The sequence below is a fragment of the Notolepis coatsorum genome (assembly GCF_963971535.1).
Source record: "Notolepis coatsorum genome assembly, chromosome: 4".
NCBI classification, from domain to species: Eukaryota; Metazoa; Chordata; class Actinopteri; order Aulopiformes; family Paralepididae; genus Notolepis; species Notolepis coatsorum.
In genome coordinates this window covers 121,958,862-121,976,353 of record NC_140168.1, presented here as the reverse complement: position 1 = coordinate 121,976,353, position 17,492 = coordinate 121,958,862, and the positions used below count along the sequence as shown (strand labels likewise).

Here is a 17,492-nt window from a genome sequence, read left to right as displayed (position 1 = left end):
TGGTTGGTTATCATCCAGTGTTCACTTTTTATAAGGTATTGTCTTGGTAAATTACCATAATTTTATACTGTGAATGTTACCAGCAAACTTCTAAATGCACAGAAACAATAGTTGGTTATCATCCAGTGTTCACTTTTTATAAGGTATTGTCTTGGTAAATTACCATAATTTTATACTGTGAATGTTACCAGCAAACTTCTAAATGCACAGAAACGATGGTTGGTTATCATCCAGTGTTCACTTTTTATAAGGTATTGTCTTGGTAAATTACCATAATTGTATACTGTGAATGTTACCAGCAAACTTCTAAATGCACAGAAACAATGGTTGGTTATCATCCAGTGTTCACTTTTTATAAGGTATTGTCTTGGTAAATTACCATAATTGTATACTGTGAATGTTACCAGCAAACTTCTAAATGCACAGAAACAATGGTTGGTTATCATCCAGTGTTCACTTTTTATAAGGTATTGTCTTGGTAAATTACCATAATTTTATACTGTGAATGTTACCAGCATATGTGTCTAATGCACAGCAACAATGGTTGGTACTGATGACTGTCACCCAGTTTATTGAACATATTGTGAAATAAAAATGTCACTTCATCAAAGTTTCAAGTTTTCTGCATTGTAAAGTATTCTGTATTTTATAATAATGTTTTCTGGACCTACACCAGTAGTTATAACTTACTTGTTCGTTAGCGCCAGGCATGGTGGTTGATAAGGTAGTAGTATTTCCAGGTGAAACTAATTGATATATTATCAATACAAGATATTATTACTTTATGAATGTGTTTATCATGTATGGACGAATAAATTGGAAAACAGGTAGGTACAGAGCAACACAGTGTCTACAACACAGGAGCAGATTATGCACAGTACATGAATGAGAAACAGTCGAAATGGTTTTTTTTTAGTTTATTGCATGCACATGATCTATAATACCTGATCGGTACAATATCTACTAACCTGATCAATACAATATATTCCCACCTGATCGATATAATAGTATTACTGCATTTCAAGTTTGTCAGTCAGTCAGTCAGACTGTCAGTCGGTCTGACTGTCAGTCAGTCAGTCTGACTGTTAGTCAGTCAGTCGGACTGTCAATCAATCAATCAATCAATCAAACATTCAATCAAACAATCAATCAATCAATCAAACAATCAATCAATCAATCAAACAAACAATCAATCAATCAAACAATCAATCAAACAATCCATCCATCCATCCATCCCAGTCTAAAATGCTTTATAACACGTTCTGTAACTATTATCACTCTGTGATGCTTACGCCACTCGAGCTTCGCTCTTGTGGCTGCGGGCGCATCACAGCCGTGGCAATATTCATGATATCCCACTGGTTCTCATGTATTATTGCTTAATTATAATAAAAAACTAAAACAAATTCTTAAAATGTTCAAACAATAACAAAATAAACTGAAACGAGCAAACCCACTCATGAACAGAAACTAAACCAAAGACAAAATAACTAATGAAAAATGCCAAGCTATAATAATCCTGGTGTTACTTACTGAGTCTGAGCTCTTGAAGTAGAGTCTGTAGTTGGTGATGAACACCTTTCCTTTGAGAGCGCCGCTGAATGGACAGATGTAGATGATGTCTTTGTCTGTGGGGGGGGGGGGGGGGGGGGCAGAGAAAGAGGGAGCATTGAGAGAGGGAGGGAGAGTAAGGGGGGCAGGCAGAGAGAGAGGGGGCAGAGAGAGATGGAGGGAGGCAGAGAGAGAGGGGGGGGCAGAAAAAGAGGGAGCATTGAGAGAGGGAGGGAGAGTAAGGGGGGCAGGCAGAGAGAGAGGGGGCAGAGAGAGATGGAGGGAGGCAGAGAGAGAGGGGGGGGGCAGAAAAAGAGGGAGAGGGGGCAGAGAGGGAGAGAGGGGGGGCAGATAGAGGGAGGGAAAGAGGGGGCAGGCAGAGAGAGGGGGCAGAGAGAGAGAGGGAGAGGGGGGCAAATAGATGGAGAGCAGGCAGAGAGAGGGGGAGAGAAGGGGGGGCAGGCAGAGAGAGAGGGACAGAGAGAAAGAGAATGAGTGACCAACTGACAGTCTAGACATAAACACACACCCCATGACAACATACACCGACTGAGCATCCATTACTCTCTCTCTCTCTCGCTCTCTCCTTTCCTCCCATCTCTTTCCTTTCTACACCTCTCTCCCCCCTCCTCCATGTCTCTCCTCCTCTCTCTTAAACCATCTTCTCCTCATCCACCTACTCTTCGTAACTATGTCTATAATCACCACTGTCATCCAGAGGCTTTCCAGTGAGGCGGTTCAGACAAGCAAGAGAAAGAATTACAGCAAAGAGTGTTCCGCCTTGAATAGGAGGCATAACAACGACAAGAAGGGAAAGACACAAGGGAAAGACACAAAGAAAAGAGAGAGAGAGAGAGAGAGAGAGAGAGAGAGAGAGAGAGATCAGAAGCAAAGGGAAGCCTATAAATAGCTATCTATCCTCCAGTGTAGTGAACCATTCACAGAGAGAGTGGGCAAGGAGGAAATGCAGAAGAAAAGGGAAGAAGGGAGTTAGTGAGGAGGAACCGAGTTTCCTTGATTTAGTGAGAGTGATGTGGTCTAATGCTGCATTCGTGGGAAGTTGGAAGTGGGGAAACGCATGGTCTCCGACCTACGTGCGCTCAAGTTACAAACCTGGATGCTCACGCGAAACCTTTTTGGCCATTTTCTGTGGCATGAACTACAACTCAAAAAGACAGTTTCCAGCGACATATAGCTAATATATTAACAAAAAAAACAAAAACAAAAAGCGAACTTAACTCATTCAACGCCAGTCACGATGAGTCGGGTTAACTCGCCATCGCTTGAGCGCCAATCACGAGTATAGTCGGGTTTTAATCGCTATTTCTTTTATTAGCGATATCCATTCATTTTCATCCATCGAGCCTGATGTTATCGTTGGGAATGGGTCTGAGCTCGCAAAAGGGAAAATACCGCACCCTACTGATTTCAACGATATATCAGCGAGGCTGCCCCCCCCCCTCATATGCAATGCTGTTGCCAAGTACTTCAATCTGATATGTATTTCTACCCCGAATAATGATGATCTAGCGTTGATTTCAGGAAGATTCGATAATCGGCCGAAAAACTTGCTTTGTGTATTCCACTAAAGGGCTATTATTGCGTCTTTCTCTGGAATTACTAGAAATCACCAAAACTATACTCGTATTCAAAACGGTATAAAACGGAAATGTACTGATGAAAAAACAATCCGTTTCGTACATGTTGACTGCAAGCAACTCACTGATAATCGACGAGTGTATTAGACCCATAGCCATAATTTAAGATATATTTTAAGCACTCGCAAATCTCCCAGTCCTCCCATTGATTAAAGTGGTGGCGCTCTAGCGCCCTCTAGCGCACTTAAGCGTGGCGGTCAAGGAGTTAATAACAAAATTTACGTTTATACGATGTGAGTGGCCATGTTGAAATTACATCACTTGAGGCCGAGGCCTGAACTGGGGGTTGAGAAATCCTACCCGTTTGTGACTCGAAACTCCTGAGATGATGCACCGTTTTATTTGATTTTTTCCTAGTAGGAAGTCTGCATTTCTGACCTAGAAGTTAGAATCGAATACAGCCCAAGTATAGGGCCAGTCAGCGTCACTGGTTGGGGGGACAGGTACAGTTTGTTCCCATAGTTAAATTAAATGGTTTTATATTTTCTTTCACATTTTTCAAAAACTAGTATTAAGAAAAATGTGCTATGTTGTTGGACGTACTTCTAATGAGGACAAATCCATGTCAGGTTCTTCCCTTCACCGAATCCTAAAACAGAGCCTCATTTATGAGCACTGTGGCTCCAAGCCATTCGACGTGAGGATGCTTATTTTCTAGTCTATGGTGTCTTGACAAAAAAAATATTCAAGACCGCTTTGTTTGGGCCTAATTCTGCATGTGACTAGCATACATTCTCCTGTCTGTAAAGAGGAGTCTGTGGTTCTATTGAGCCCCTTTTCATTCAGTAAGGTGAGAAGTCATGGCATTCTCCTCCCATCAAATTTAAGATAGCTTATAATAGGTTACATTTTTAAAGCAAAATCTACTCCATTTGCCAGTAAGCTAGCATGACCTGGCTGGTACCTTTGGATTCCTCAAGATCTCTAGTTTCACATGATACCAGTATATACATGCTAGCTTATAAATGCTAGCCCGCGAGAGCCCTTTAAAGATGGTTAAATGATTAGCTTGCCAAGGTGTAACCAAGGGCAATGACAATGTCTGTCCCCCAAATGATTTTAGGCAGACTTTCCAGCGGCCAACAAGCCGACTGGCCAGATAGGAGCTTACTTAAAAGGATCTCTCTCTCTCCTTCTCTCTCTCATCACCACACATTGTAATTTTCAGATTATTATGTGGTCGTATTAGGTAGGGAGACACGGGACATTTATCAGAGAAAGGGGAATAACAAAGAAAGCTTGTGAATTGGAATTTAACCCAAAGTGAACGAATTGGAATTGAGCCCAAGGTTTGTGAGGTGGAATGGAGCCTCAACGTGTGAGAGTAGGAAGTGAACCCACAGTTGGTATTGAACCCACGATGTTGTGAGTAGGTGGTGCACACCTTACTACACAAGAGCAACCTGGCTGGAACTGAACCCACGACAATGAGAGCGTTCGCCATAAGCCGCTGAGGCAACAGGACAACCACGGCATCTTTCAAAAGATTATTTCATGCCATTTCTGGTTTATCAGATAATTAGGGCTGACCTTCGAATTTCCTCTTTCAAAAGATTATTTCATGCCATTTCTGGTTTATCAGATAATTAGGGCTGACCTTCGAATTTCCTTTTGGAATTCGAAGCTTCGGGCCGAGATTCGATTTTAGTTCGAAGCTTCGAGATACAAAAATAAAATAAAAAAATTTATGTTGTGGGACTTGTACAGCACTTTGTTCAACTTTGTCAGTGCTGTAAAGTTTAAACCTTTTTAAATCTTAGACAAACGAAACACTTTGCTTTCATGAAATATTGTAAGCCGTCATTTGAGGCTTTATAAAAGCAGCACAATGAACACAAATCTGTCAGTGCCGAGTCCGACCTCATCTTAAATAACAAACAGCATTGCTTGTTGTAGTTAACAAAGAGAGGCAGAGTTGATTTTGCCCACAAAATATTATATATATTCTTTAAATACATAATTTTTTTTATATATTCAAATTCTATTTTCATATTCGAATCCCATTCCCTATCGAACGAAGCTTCTAAGTATTTAAGACAGCCCTACAGATAATATAAATATGGGAGAGGGAGAGAGTGTGTTAGTTAGACCCAATATGTGACCTAGGTCGGATTGTGCCGGCAGAGAAGATTCTTCAGAAAAGCCGAAAACGTTGCGCGATTCAGAAATAGAGATATTGGCATTTTTGAGTGCTTTGAAATGTTCTCTTATCGGTTTACTTATTTGCAAAACTTAAGACTTGTAAATGTGTTAATTATTGTTAACTTGTCCGGCTGTATAATTTCCCTCGCTGTTTAAACTACAGTTGTGTCGTAGGGGAGGGGCTGAGTACTTTCAGTCTCAGGTGTCGAATACAGACGTGCTGAAATGACAGCTACCAAGTCCATTCCGAGACAATGGACCCAGTAGGCTACTTTGTTGGCGGTGTGAAAATATGCAGAGAAAGCTTAATATCTTTAGAAATGTGTATATCTCCGTCGAATAAAGATAGTGCGCATAAGGCGTAAAGGTGACCATATCCCAAGGTCAACTTTATTTATATAGCACATTTAAAATCAACCGAAGTTGTACCAAAGTGCTGTACAATATAAAAACAGAAATACTAAAAATACAAAATACAGTATACACACAAAGTCATAAAAAACTACAATACAATTTAAAAAACAATCACGACACGACCAGGGATGTGTGGCTTACCAAGCCTCAGAACGGCAATAAAAAGACTCATGTGCACAAAAAACGTATAACCATGCTCATGTTTGAAACATGATGTTTCCAAAGACCAGCGATGGAGCGTAGAAAGCTCAGCCTCTGATCGACTCAGGCTTGGTTTTAAATTGTTCGGGACTCATGTGCATAAAACTGATCATGATCATGTCTCTACCACAACGACAGCCTGATTTGTGAGTGAATTACGCAAAGGGGAGCAAAGCCTTATAAATGGCCATTCTCCCTTTCTCTGTGTGTGCGTGCGTGCGTGTGTGTGCGTGTGTGCCCGTGCGCGCGCGTGTGTGTGTGTGTGTGTGTGCGCGCCCGCCCGCTCCATCGCTGGTCTTTGGAAACATCATGTTTCAAACATGAGCATGGTTATACGTTTTTTGTGCACATGAGTCTTGAGCACAAACAAAGCCCAGAGTCAATCAGAGCTTCCTACGCTAACGCTATGGTAACTTTCGCGCACCGCATAATACCGGTGGGAATCCGCGGAGGCATGACTCATTCACCGGTAAGGTTAGGTGCGGAAAAGTGACCATATCTCACTTTAAATTGTTCAGGAGACTCATGTGCATAAAACTGATTTACAAGGAGCAAAGCCTTGTAAATTGCCATTCTCCCTTTCTGTGTGTGTGCAGTGGCACTGCTAGGGTCTATTGGGGCCCTAGGCAATAATTCTTAGGAGGGGCCCCCATCCAGTGTTCATCTCCATTATGTTACAAATAATGTGACGCGAACAAAAAATATACTAAATAAACTTTTATTTGTATTACAAACATTCAAAGAGTACAGTCCATTATGATGGAAAAGTATTTATCTGGTTTTACCCGTTTGACTATCTCATCACTTATTTTGTCTCCAATCGCTGCTATGATTTCATAATGGTTGGGTTGGGTCGCTTTCACACCAGAGCCGTTTGGTCCGGACCAGAGTTCGTTTCCTCGGATAGTCCGCTTGGTTTGGGCTGGTGTGAATGCTCTGACAAACTCTGGTGCGGACCAAAAAAGCAAACTCTGGTCCGCCTGAAAACGTAGGTCTCGGTTCGCTTCCAAGTGAACCCTGGTGTGTACTTTTGTGGTGTGAATGCTCATCGGACCAAACGCAAGACCAAATATAGGAAGTGACCCGATAAACTGTGCATCTTGGGGAGAAGGAAACAAAAACAAACACGCAGCGCTGTCCCACCTGCTCTACTTCACTGTGAAACAGAGAGAGAAAGGGAGTCCCTGCTGTCAGCGGAGTGACCGTGTGCTGTGTGCGCGCGCGTGTGTATACGCTAGGGATGGGTACCGTTCACATTTGAACCGATACGGTACCGGTACCTGTGAATCGATACCGGTACCTTTTTTCTGTACTTTAGTCTCAAAAAATGTTATCTACAGGGGCGGTCAGGTAGCGTAGCGGAGATTGCGCTGGTGACCAATGCAAGAGGCTGCGGTCTCGACTCCCGGAGTCAGCATTGCCTTGGCTTGGGCTGATCGCTATACTAACTCGTTTGGCTGGGTTAGGGGGAGGGAAGCCGTGGGTGGGAAACTGGCGTTGTGGACACTTTCCTACAGGTCAGGTGTGGGCGCTTGCTCAGCGGAGGCAGGACTTGAGGAAGGCAGCGTGACCTCCCACGCGTTACACTTCACCAATGAGAGTCCTCGCTGCCAGGTGAGAAGAGAGCCACTGGCTGTCGCCGCACGTGTCGGAGGAAGCGTGCGGATACTTCAGGGTTCCCTTGTACCGACCAGTAGGAGAACATGCGCACAACAACCAGGTAGGGGAGGGGGGGGATTGGCACAACGACTAAATTGGGACGGGGAGAAAACAGAGAAAATCGGAGAAAGAGAGATACAAAAAATTTAAGAAAATAACCACACTTTCGACCGTTTTCGGCTGGCCATTGCCCCGACTGCTTTGTTGTTGAATCAAGTCAAATCCTAGGTAAGCGTATATTGTGCGTGTGAATATTGACATGAAAAGAAAAAAGTTAAAAATTTAAAGAAAAACTGTATCTCACGTGAATCGATACTCTGTAATACCGACGTGTTTTGGTAAGTACCTTTAAAAGTACCGAATTCGGTACCCATCCCTAGTGTGCGCTGGGCTGGGCTGCTTTGCAGAATAATGTGGTGTGTGTGTATGTGTGTGCACTGGGCTGCTTCGCAGAATAATGTGGTGTGTGTGTATGTGTGTGCGCTGGGCTGCTTCGCAGAATAATGTGGTGTGTGTGTATGTGTGTGCGCTGGGCTGCTTCGCAGAATAATGTGGTGTGTGTGTGTATGTGTGTGCGCTGGGCTGCTTCGCAGAATAATGTGGTGTGTGTGTATGTGTGTGCGCTGGGCTGCTTCGCAGAATAATGTGGTGTGTGTGTATGTGTGTGCGCTGGGCTGGGCTGCTTCGCAGAATAATGTGGTGTGTGTGTGTATGTGTGTGCGCTGGGCTGCTTCGCAGAATAATGTGGTGTGTGTGTATGTGTGTGCGCTGGGCTGCTTCGCAGAATAATGTGGTGTGTGTGTATGTGTGTGCGCTGGGCTGCTTCGCAGAATAATGTGGTGTGTGTGTGTGCGCTGGGCTGCTTCGCAGAATAATGTGGTGTGTGTGTATGTGTGTGCGCTGGGCTCAGGGTTTCCGTTAGAAAAAATTGTTGCCGGCCTCAGTGTCCGGTAGATTTCAATCTACCGGTCAAATGAGAGAAATTCCGGTCAGAGTTTATTGAGCTTAAAAACAATTGATAGGCAAAAGAATGACAACAAAACAAAAGAATGACATCATCAAGGCATGTAGATTTATAATATTTTTACTTAAAACTAGGCTACTTTTGCGTATATAGTCATTATATTCCAAATAAAATAAGTCCCGAGACTCGTGCTGCTGCCGACTTTAAAACAAAATAGGTGTCTGTGGGCAGTCGCCCGACATTAATAAACAACAGTCTGTTATAATCACATTTTTATGAGCTAATGAATTCAGTTATATTGGACATTTGTATTAATTATATCAAGCGAAGAACTGATAAATCTGGCAGAGAGAGACGGCAACATTATCGTGGGTTTGCATGACGACTCTCTCTCTCTCCACCTCCCAATGACTTATTTGCGAGAGTATGTCGATGCAGAGCAGCAGATTCAGCTGTTATTGGCTCTTTTCTGGGGACTGCACAGCAGCGCCCCCCACCCAACATTGAATTGCAAATGGCTGAATTGGAGTACTGCTGGAATACTGCACTGTGCTGCTGCTGCTCCGGCTCTGCAGCTTCACAAAAGTTCGCACACCCAGCACTAAGCTCTCGCTGACAACGTTGTTGTCATTATTAGAAGCAACGATGAAACAAATGTAATGATTGTTTCGTTCATCGCATAGGCTATTTAATTTTAGCCTATTTTAATACAATTCAAATAATCAAATTGTGCTTAGACTCAGGGAATTATTTTCACCGGACATTAAGACCGGAGAGATTAAATATGTCGGACTTCAACAGATTTTGCCGGTCAAATACCGGTAATTACCGGCTAACGGAAACGCTGGCTGGGCTGCTTTGCAGAATAATGTGGTGTGTGTGTATGTGTGTGCGCTGGGCTGCTTCGCAGAATAATGTGGTGTGTGTGTATGTGTGTGCGCTGGGCTGCTTCGCAGAATAATGTGGTGTGTGTGTATGTGTGTGTGTGCGCTGGGCTGCTTCGCAGAATAATGTGGTGTGTGTGTATGTGTGTGCGCTGGGCTGCTTCGCAGAATAATGTGGTGTGTGTGTATGTGTGTGCGCTGGGCTGGGCTGCTTCGCAGAATAATGTGGTGTGTGTGTATGTGTGTGCGCTGGGCTGCTTCGCAGAATAATGTGGTGTGTGTGTATGTGCGCTGTAGAGCTGTCCCCGAAGCCTGTTTTTGGGATTCTATATATCCAATAGACGAGCGCCCTTTTCGATCGCGTGACATTGTTCAGAAAGTTTGGTGCGCTTGACAAATTGCAGTGTGAAAGCAAACCGAACCAAATTAAGAATGCAACAATGTTGCAACTTCACCCCCCCGAATCACACCGAGTCCACCAAACTATAATGTGAAAGCGACCTTAGTGCTGCATAGTCATTGAGCATCCTGATTAGGGCTGCACGATTCTTGCTAAAATGTGAATCACGATTTTTCTATCTAAGAATTGAGATCACGATTCTCTCACACAATTCTTATTTTTCGTCATCATTTAAAAAAGTTAAGTAAAAAATTTAAAGAACGGACATTCCCATGGACCCAATGTTGTTTATGTGATGGACACTGATCAGGACTACATACTACATATCTAATTGATTATTGCAAAACAAAATTCTATTAATTGGATGAAACCTGAGCCCCCCACGATTGCTCAATGGGTACAGAAGGTTAAACATGTATACGATGGAACACATGACAGCCCAGCTACAGTTGAAGATGCCTCTCTTTGAGAGGAGATGGAGGTCAATTACTAGCTATCTTAGGTAGGCTTGGGACACACTTCTTTGAGAGGGCAATATACATAATATGTGTATATTATGGGTATGTATAGATATAGAGGTAGAAATATGTAGGTATATTTGTGTAGGTGGGAATGCTTTGAAGGAGGGACCCAATCCAATATTTATTTTTCTTATTTTTAAGTGTTTATTTTATTTTGTCTATTGTCTGTGTACTGTCATGTGGTATTGCTGTTGGCAATAAAGTAAAAACAAAACAAAAAAAGTATCAATCAATATCTGATTTGTACAAGTGATGGCTTATTTTGAAGGTATGAACTTGTACTTTCATATCATGTGCTGGGTCACATATGATAAAAGGTCAAGAGCGGGATTTGAACCATCAAGAGTTGAGCCACTGGAAAACACCCCGTCTGTACCACCAACATCCACACAGACACTAAATCCAGTGGATTATGGCACCTTGTTAGAGAGAAGAAGGCAAAGGTGGACAGTTTTAGTGTGGTAGTGCAAGGGTTAACCGTCTGTAGTGTGGTAGTGAATGGTTAACCTACTATAGTGTCGTAGTGAAAGAAGGGTTAACCTTCTATAGTGTGGAAGTGAAAGAAGGGTTAACCTTCTATAGTGTGGTAGTGAAAGGGTTAACCTTCTATAGTGTTGGTAGTGAAAGGGGTTTAACTTTCTATAGTGTGGTAGTGAAAGGGTTAACCTTCTATAGCGTGGTAGTGAAAGGGTCAACCTTCTAGTGTTTGTAGTGAAAGGGTTAACCTTCTATAGTGTGGTAGTGAAAGGGTCAACACCACTCTGCCTACAGAGAGAAGAATAAATATACTTGTGCATGTGGCTCTAGCTAAAGCCTGTCCATCATTATATAACTAGATTGTATGACGGTAATCTATTCTCCTGTGACAAGGCCGTGTTTCCTGTCAAACAGAGAGAGATTAGAGCCGAGAGAAGACAGCGGAAGATGGAGAGATGGGAAAAGGGAGCCAGGAGTAGTAGCTGCACCGCTCACCACTGTGAAGGCATTGTTCATTACAATTATATCAATTACCTCAGATCGTAATGTTACATTAAAGGTTTTACTGTAAAGCCACCCCTGAATGTGCCGCTGTTGCTGCTTGCCAGTCTCCAGGAACACAAAGGGAATTGAGTAATTTTTTTTGAATATGGCCACCAGTGATGTCATCGGGATGTTGAATCCTTGTGTTAATTACAGATAGGGCTGGGCGATATGGCCAACATTTTTATCACGATAAAAAAATTCATATCACTCAATATCGATAATTATCTCGATATACATGAAATAATTTTTTCTGTAGGCTATTTTTGCTGCTGAATGAAAGCTGAAGAAACCAGAAGGTTAATTGTGGTTCAGAATATTCTTTATTGTCAGAACATGACAAACTAGGCCTACTTACCAAACCACAAATATGAGGTAGAACATGAACTGTATAACTATAAAACTTTTATAACTGGCATTAACAATGAAAATAAATAAAATCTCAAGTCTGATTAGCACACATGGCCTACTGTGTACAGACGGTTTAAAACTGTATTTTAAATTAGAAAGCAAACAAAATAAATGGACAAGAGAAAAATTAATCTCAATTTGGTCAGTATTGTCATTTGGACAAGCAAAGCCATTACTATAAGTTGCAGGTAAGAAAGACAAGTCTGTCCACAAATCTGAGGTAGAACATGAACACAAACTGTATAACAATAAAACTTTTGAATGAAAAAAATTATCGTTGTTGTTTTATCGCCCAGCCATAATTACAGCACATTGAAATTATGTAGATGGACCAGAGACAGGGAGTAGGCGTGTTTTATCAGAACTGAAACAGAACAGTTTTAACACTACTTGCGGTCTTTGTGAGGAATTCTATCAGAGCCTCATTAGCAGCACTTCTGCTGATAAAGGTATATCAGTAAGAGGCTGATATCATGCCACCAGAGTGCTGACTGAGGCTACGTTTAGACGGAGAGAGTCTGAACAGAAACCGCAAAAGTCGTCTTACGGTCTCACTTTTAATTTTGCGTTTAGACTAGCGTTTTGGGATGGAATTCTCCGTGCAGACGAGGCTGTAACAACTCGAGACGACTGAGCCCCGCTGTCACACGATTGGCGCATATGTCACATGACGTGCTGTGAAGACCCGCCCTACTCTGCCTCTGATTCGCAGACTGTGGGTGGGGAATGTGATTGGACCAAAGCAGAGTCACTCACAGACAGTGGGTCCAGTCACGCCGCGGGACAGATTCTTGTGTATTTAAAAGTACTGCCAATGTAGCCTTCAGGTGATCGCCATGGATAGAATCAGACATGCTTTGTTTACGCTTCTAGGCTACTGGCGCATGCCTGTGATGTAAGCAGTACGCGCGACGAGAGCCTTGACAACCCTTTCGTCATCGTTTTATGCGGTTTGACAGTTTAGATGATAGCGCAAAGGTTTATCATTTCTAGGAATTCCACCCTGGAAGGTAGTCTCACTTTTTTGCGGCTTCACCCCGTAAAAACGCAGTTTCCGTATAAACGAAAGGCACATCCGAAAAAATATTTTTGCGGATTCACCTGCTAGCGTTTCCGTCTAAACAGGGCCTGAGAAGTAGAGATGTGAGCAGAGTGCTGACTGAGAAGTAGAGATGTGAGCAGAGTGCTGACTGAGGAGTAGAGATGTGAGCAGAGTGCTGACTGAGAAGTAGAGACGTGAGCAGAGTGCTGACTGAGGAGTAGAGATGTGAGCAGAGTGCTGACTGAGAAGTAGAGATGTGAGCAGAGTGCTGACTGAGAAGTAGAGACGTGAGCAGAGTGCTGACTGAGGAGTAAAGATGTGAGCAGAGTGCTGACTGAGAAGTAGAGATGTGAGCAGAGTGCTGACTGAGAAGCAGAGATGTGAGCAGAGTGCTGACTGAGAAGTAGAGATGTGAGCAGAGTGCTGACTGAGAAGTAGAGATGTGAGCAGAGTGCTGACTGAGGAGTAGAGATGTGAGCAGAGTGCTGACTGAGAAGTAGAGATGTGAGCAGAGTGCTGACTGAGAAGTAGAGATGTGAGCAGAGTGCTGACTGAGGAGTAGAGATGTGAGCAGAGTGCTGACTGAGAAGTAGAAATGTGAGCAGAGTGCTGACTGAGAAGTAGAGATGTGAGCAGAGTGCTGACTGAGGAGTAGAGATGTGAGCAGAGTGCTGACTGAGAAGTAGAGATGTGAGCAGAGTGCTGACTGAGAAGTAGAGATGTGAGCAGAGTGCTGACTGAGAAGTAGAGATGTGAGCAGAGTGCTGACTGAGGAGTAGAGATGTGAGCAGAGTGCTGACTGAGGAGTAGAGACGTGAGCAGAGTGCTGACTGAGAAGTAGAGATGTGAGCAGAGTGCTGACTGAGAAGTAGAGATGTGAGCAGAGTGCTGACTGAGGAGTAGAGATGTGAGCAGAGTGCTGACTGAGAAGTAGAGATGTGAGCAGAGTGCTGACTGAGAAGTAGAGATGTGAGCAGAGTGCTGACTGAGAAGTAGAGATGTCAACTCACCTATAACTCTCTCCTCGCCTGGCAACAAGGCCACATCCGCCAACGGCTCCATCTTGAGACTCTCTCTGGAGGCCTGGCAACCAAACACACACAAATAGGTTAGACAGAGATAAATGCACACACACACACACGAAATACACACATGTAGAAACACCCACAAAGATAAACACTTTCTGATGTTCGAAACATGACAAGACCCGACAGATCTCCCACACACAGAAATAACCTCAGGCAGGCACACACAGAAAATGTAATTACTTACACCAGGTGAACTACTGTGTAAGATGTAGAGGTATGTCTGGCCCTTCCACTAGCCAACTGACATCTAGCTAGTGGTACCCTATGAATATGGGAGTGGCTCTTGTGTGAGAGAGAGGGGGCAGAAAGAGAGGGAAAGAAAGAGTGACGACAGAAAAAGAGAGAGAGAGAAAGGGGAGAAAGAGAGAGAGAGAGGGAAAGAAAGAGTGGGGACAGAAATAAATAAAGAGATGAAGCGAAAGGTTAATTGAAACAGAGAAGGGAAGGAGGGAAAGCGAGAGAAGACGGAGAGAAAGTAGATGTGTGTACTGCACGCATGAGAGCAGGGCACATGAAATGTGAATGTTTGAGAGAGAAAGAAGCCAAGTAAAGCTAAAGGTGAGGGGGGAGGGGTTCTCACACCAGCCCTGTATTCTCCCTATATCAACAGTGCCCCCCACCAGGCGCCTAAGGAAGTTCCAAGTCAGTCAGAAGATCCTTAGGAACTTCTACTCATGTACAATAGAGAGCATCCTGACTGGAAACATCACCTCCTGGTTTGGGAATAGCACTGCACAAGACCGTAGCAGACTACAAAGAGTGACACGTTCAGCCGAACGCACAATTGGAGGGGGGCTTCCCACCCTCCAGAACATTTACAACAAGCGGTGCAAGGGGAAGGCTATTATTAAGGACTCGAGCCACCCGAACAACTGCCTCTTTGAACTGCTGCGGTCAGGCAAGCGATACCGGAGTCTTAAGGCGAGCACAGAAAGACTCAGAAGAAGCTTCTATCCCCAGGCCATCAGGCTGCTAAACGAACAATAAACACTATGCAACAACCATCAAATGCACACAGCACACACACCCACACGCACACACTCACTTAAACAAACAACACACTGCAGCACCCACTCTCCACACTTTAGATCACACAAACACACTTTATATTTATTGATAAAGGATTTGCACTACAACTCGTACAACTACTGTAAATTGTACCTAAATTGCACCTCATCCCATTTCTGCCTTGCACTATATAGTATTGTATATTAGTACACTGCACAGTATTGTATATTATATGGTAACTCAGTTACGTCTATTCTGCATCGAACATTGTACATATGTCTATACTGAACACTGTGACCTCATTTTTATTTTTACTTCTAATTTACATGCTATACTATGTTATTTTATTTCATACTTATCTTGTCTTGCACAGTCTCTTGAGCGTAACAGTAAGAAGCATTTTGTATAAAAGTATTCTGTACTTTTATGGACGGTGCACGGTGGTGTAGTGGTTAACACTGTCGCCTCACAGCAAGAAGGTCCAGGGTTCGAATCCCGCTTGGGGACCAGGTTTCCATGATGCCAGTTACCCAGGTGGGGTATCTCCCAGGCCTTTCTGTGTGGAGTTTGCATGTTCTCCCCGTGCTCGCAAGGGTTTCCCCCCCCGATAAGATAAACCCAATGGAAAAACATGCACAACAACAAGATCGCTAACGCTGTGGCGTCCTTGACGAAGACGGACAGGAGCACTTGGATTGGTCCCCTGGCGCGGCTCACGTGGCGCCTGTCTGCTCCCGGCTGCCCTTGGGGGGGAAGGACGACGGGATGGGTTAATCGCAGATACGCATTGTATGCATGGTTCGCATGTGTGCCAAATGGTGACCTCGGAGCAGGTCCTAAATTATTATTATAATTATTATGTATGACAACTATTAAAGAAACTTGAACTTGAACACACTAGGGCTGTCACATTATTTTCGAATTTACATAAAAACACGAGATTCGAACTTGAAGGGTGAAAATCAAAAAAAAATATATATATACTTTTTTTAACGCATTACCCGCCAATCGTTGGACGCCAACAACGAGTATACTCGTTATTATGATCGTTATTTCTTTTATTCGCTATTTCCATTCATAAATCATTCTGGAAGGCTGTGGTACTGTGTGGCAATGTGTCTGAGATCGCAACGGTCCGATACCGCCACCTGGTGGTATGCGGCCGATGTCGCACTTCCTTTCTGACTCTGTATGTGGCTGTGCGTCATTGAAAGTCATCCGGGCGGAGTTTTCTTGTAACGTGGATCAAGATATTCACCCGATAATTGGAATATTCTTTTTGGAATATCATCGGCCACAGGTAAGAGCAATTTAACGTCAATTTCAGCTCTATTGTGAATTTTTTTCATTGCCATTGCCCTGCAACGTATGCTGTTGTACTAACGAATGCAGTTATTGACAATCAATTAATCAGAAACGACCCCCCCCCCTTTCATGCATGCATGATGGAACATAATATACCGATCATTAGGGCTGAACGATTAATCGATTTTAAATCAAAATTTGAAATGATGCAATTAGCAAATCAAAAAAGAGCTAATTTTATTTATTTTTTAACCAGGAAGTCCCATTGAGATACAAGATCTCCTTTGCAAGTTGTTGTTATTGTTGTAGGAACGATTTGGGAGAGGGAGGTAAGGGGTTTTAGATTGTGTGTTGTGAAGTTTAGACTTCAGAGAGGGAGAGTAAAGTACAGAAAAAAAAGTACCGTTGGGTAACGGTATCAATTCCCAGGTAAAAAGAAACATTTTCAGTAGGGATGCACCGAAATTTCGGCACCGAAAGTTTTCGGCCGAAAATGGCAAAAAATGGCCTTTCGGCTTTTGGCCGAAAGAGTTTTTTCACCGAAAATATGTCACCGAAACAGAAACAACCTAACAACCTTGCGTGTTGTTGTGATGATGTCGCGCTGTCGGGAGTCGCGCTGTTTCTATGTAAACTGCGCGCAATGCGTCCAATAAATGCGTCTTTAACATGCTTTATATCCTTATTTGCTATATGCCGCGGTTAATCACCGAGTGATCTAATATGCATATTATTCACGTGTTGTTGTGATGATGTCGCGCTGTCGGGAGTCGCGCTGTTTCTATGTAAACTGCGTGCAACGCATCCAATAAATGCGTCTTTAACATGCTTTATATCCTTATTTACTATATGCCGCGGTTAATCACTGAGTGATCTAATATGCATATTATTCAGAGCGAGAGGGGGGGGGGGATTGTGTTTCTGCCTATGTTATGTAGTTACTCTCCCTCGTCCACACTCAGCTGTGAGAGAATTGTTGAATAGATACACAAATGTTCTAGAATGTTTGATTATGACATCATACTGAGCTGGACCTGTACTTTGTGACATTATGTTATTTCGGGCATTCATAACATTATTTCGCGCGACTGTACATTGTAACGTTAACACAGCCCAGCTGTCAACTGTACTTTGTAATGCTATGTTATTTCGGGCATTCATAACGTTATTTCGCGCGACTGTACATTGTAATGTTAACACAGCCCAGCTGTCTGTCTGTCGCGC

At 43.2% G+C, this 17,492-nt stretch overlaps 1 protein-coding gene across 4 annotated transcripts in view; it reads right to left on the bottom strand.

Annotated features, from left to right (window-relative positions):
• Positions 1-17,492, bottom strand: part of mtm1 (myotubularin 1) — a 229,157-nt gene that overhangs the window by 70,588 nt on the left and 141,077 nt on the right. For all 4 annotated transcript variants that reach the window (XR_014619568.1, XM_084312600.1, XM_084312598.1 and 1 more), the window contains 2 exons: positions 13,878-13,950; positions 1,534-1,628 (listed from right to left, as the gene is read on the bottom strand). Coding sequence is in view for 3 of the 4 variants with exons in the window: in XM_084312598.1 (XP_084168724.1) it covers positions 1,534-1,628; positions 13,878-13,950 (168 nt within the window). In the remaining variant the exon portion in view is untranslated. The remainder of the gene's footprint in view (positions 1-1,533; positions 1,629-13,877; positions 13,951-17,492) is intronic.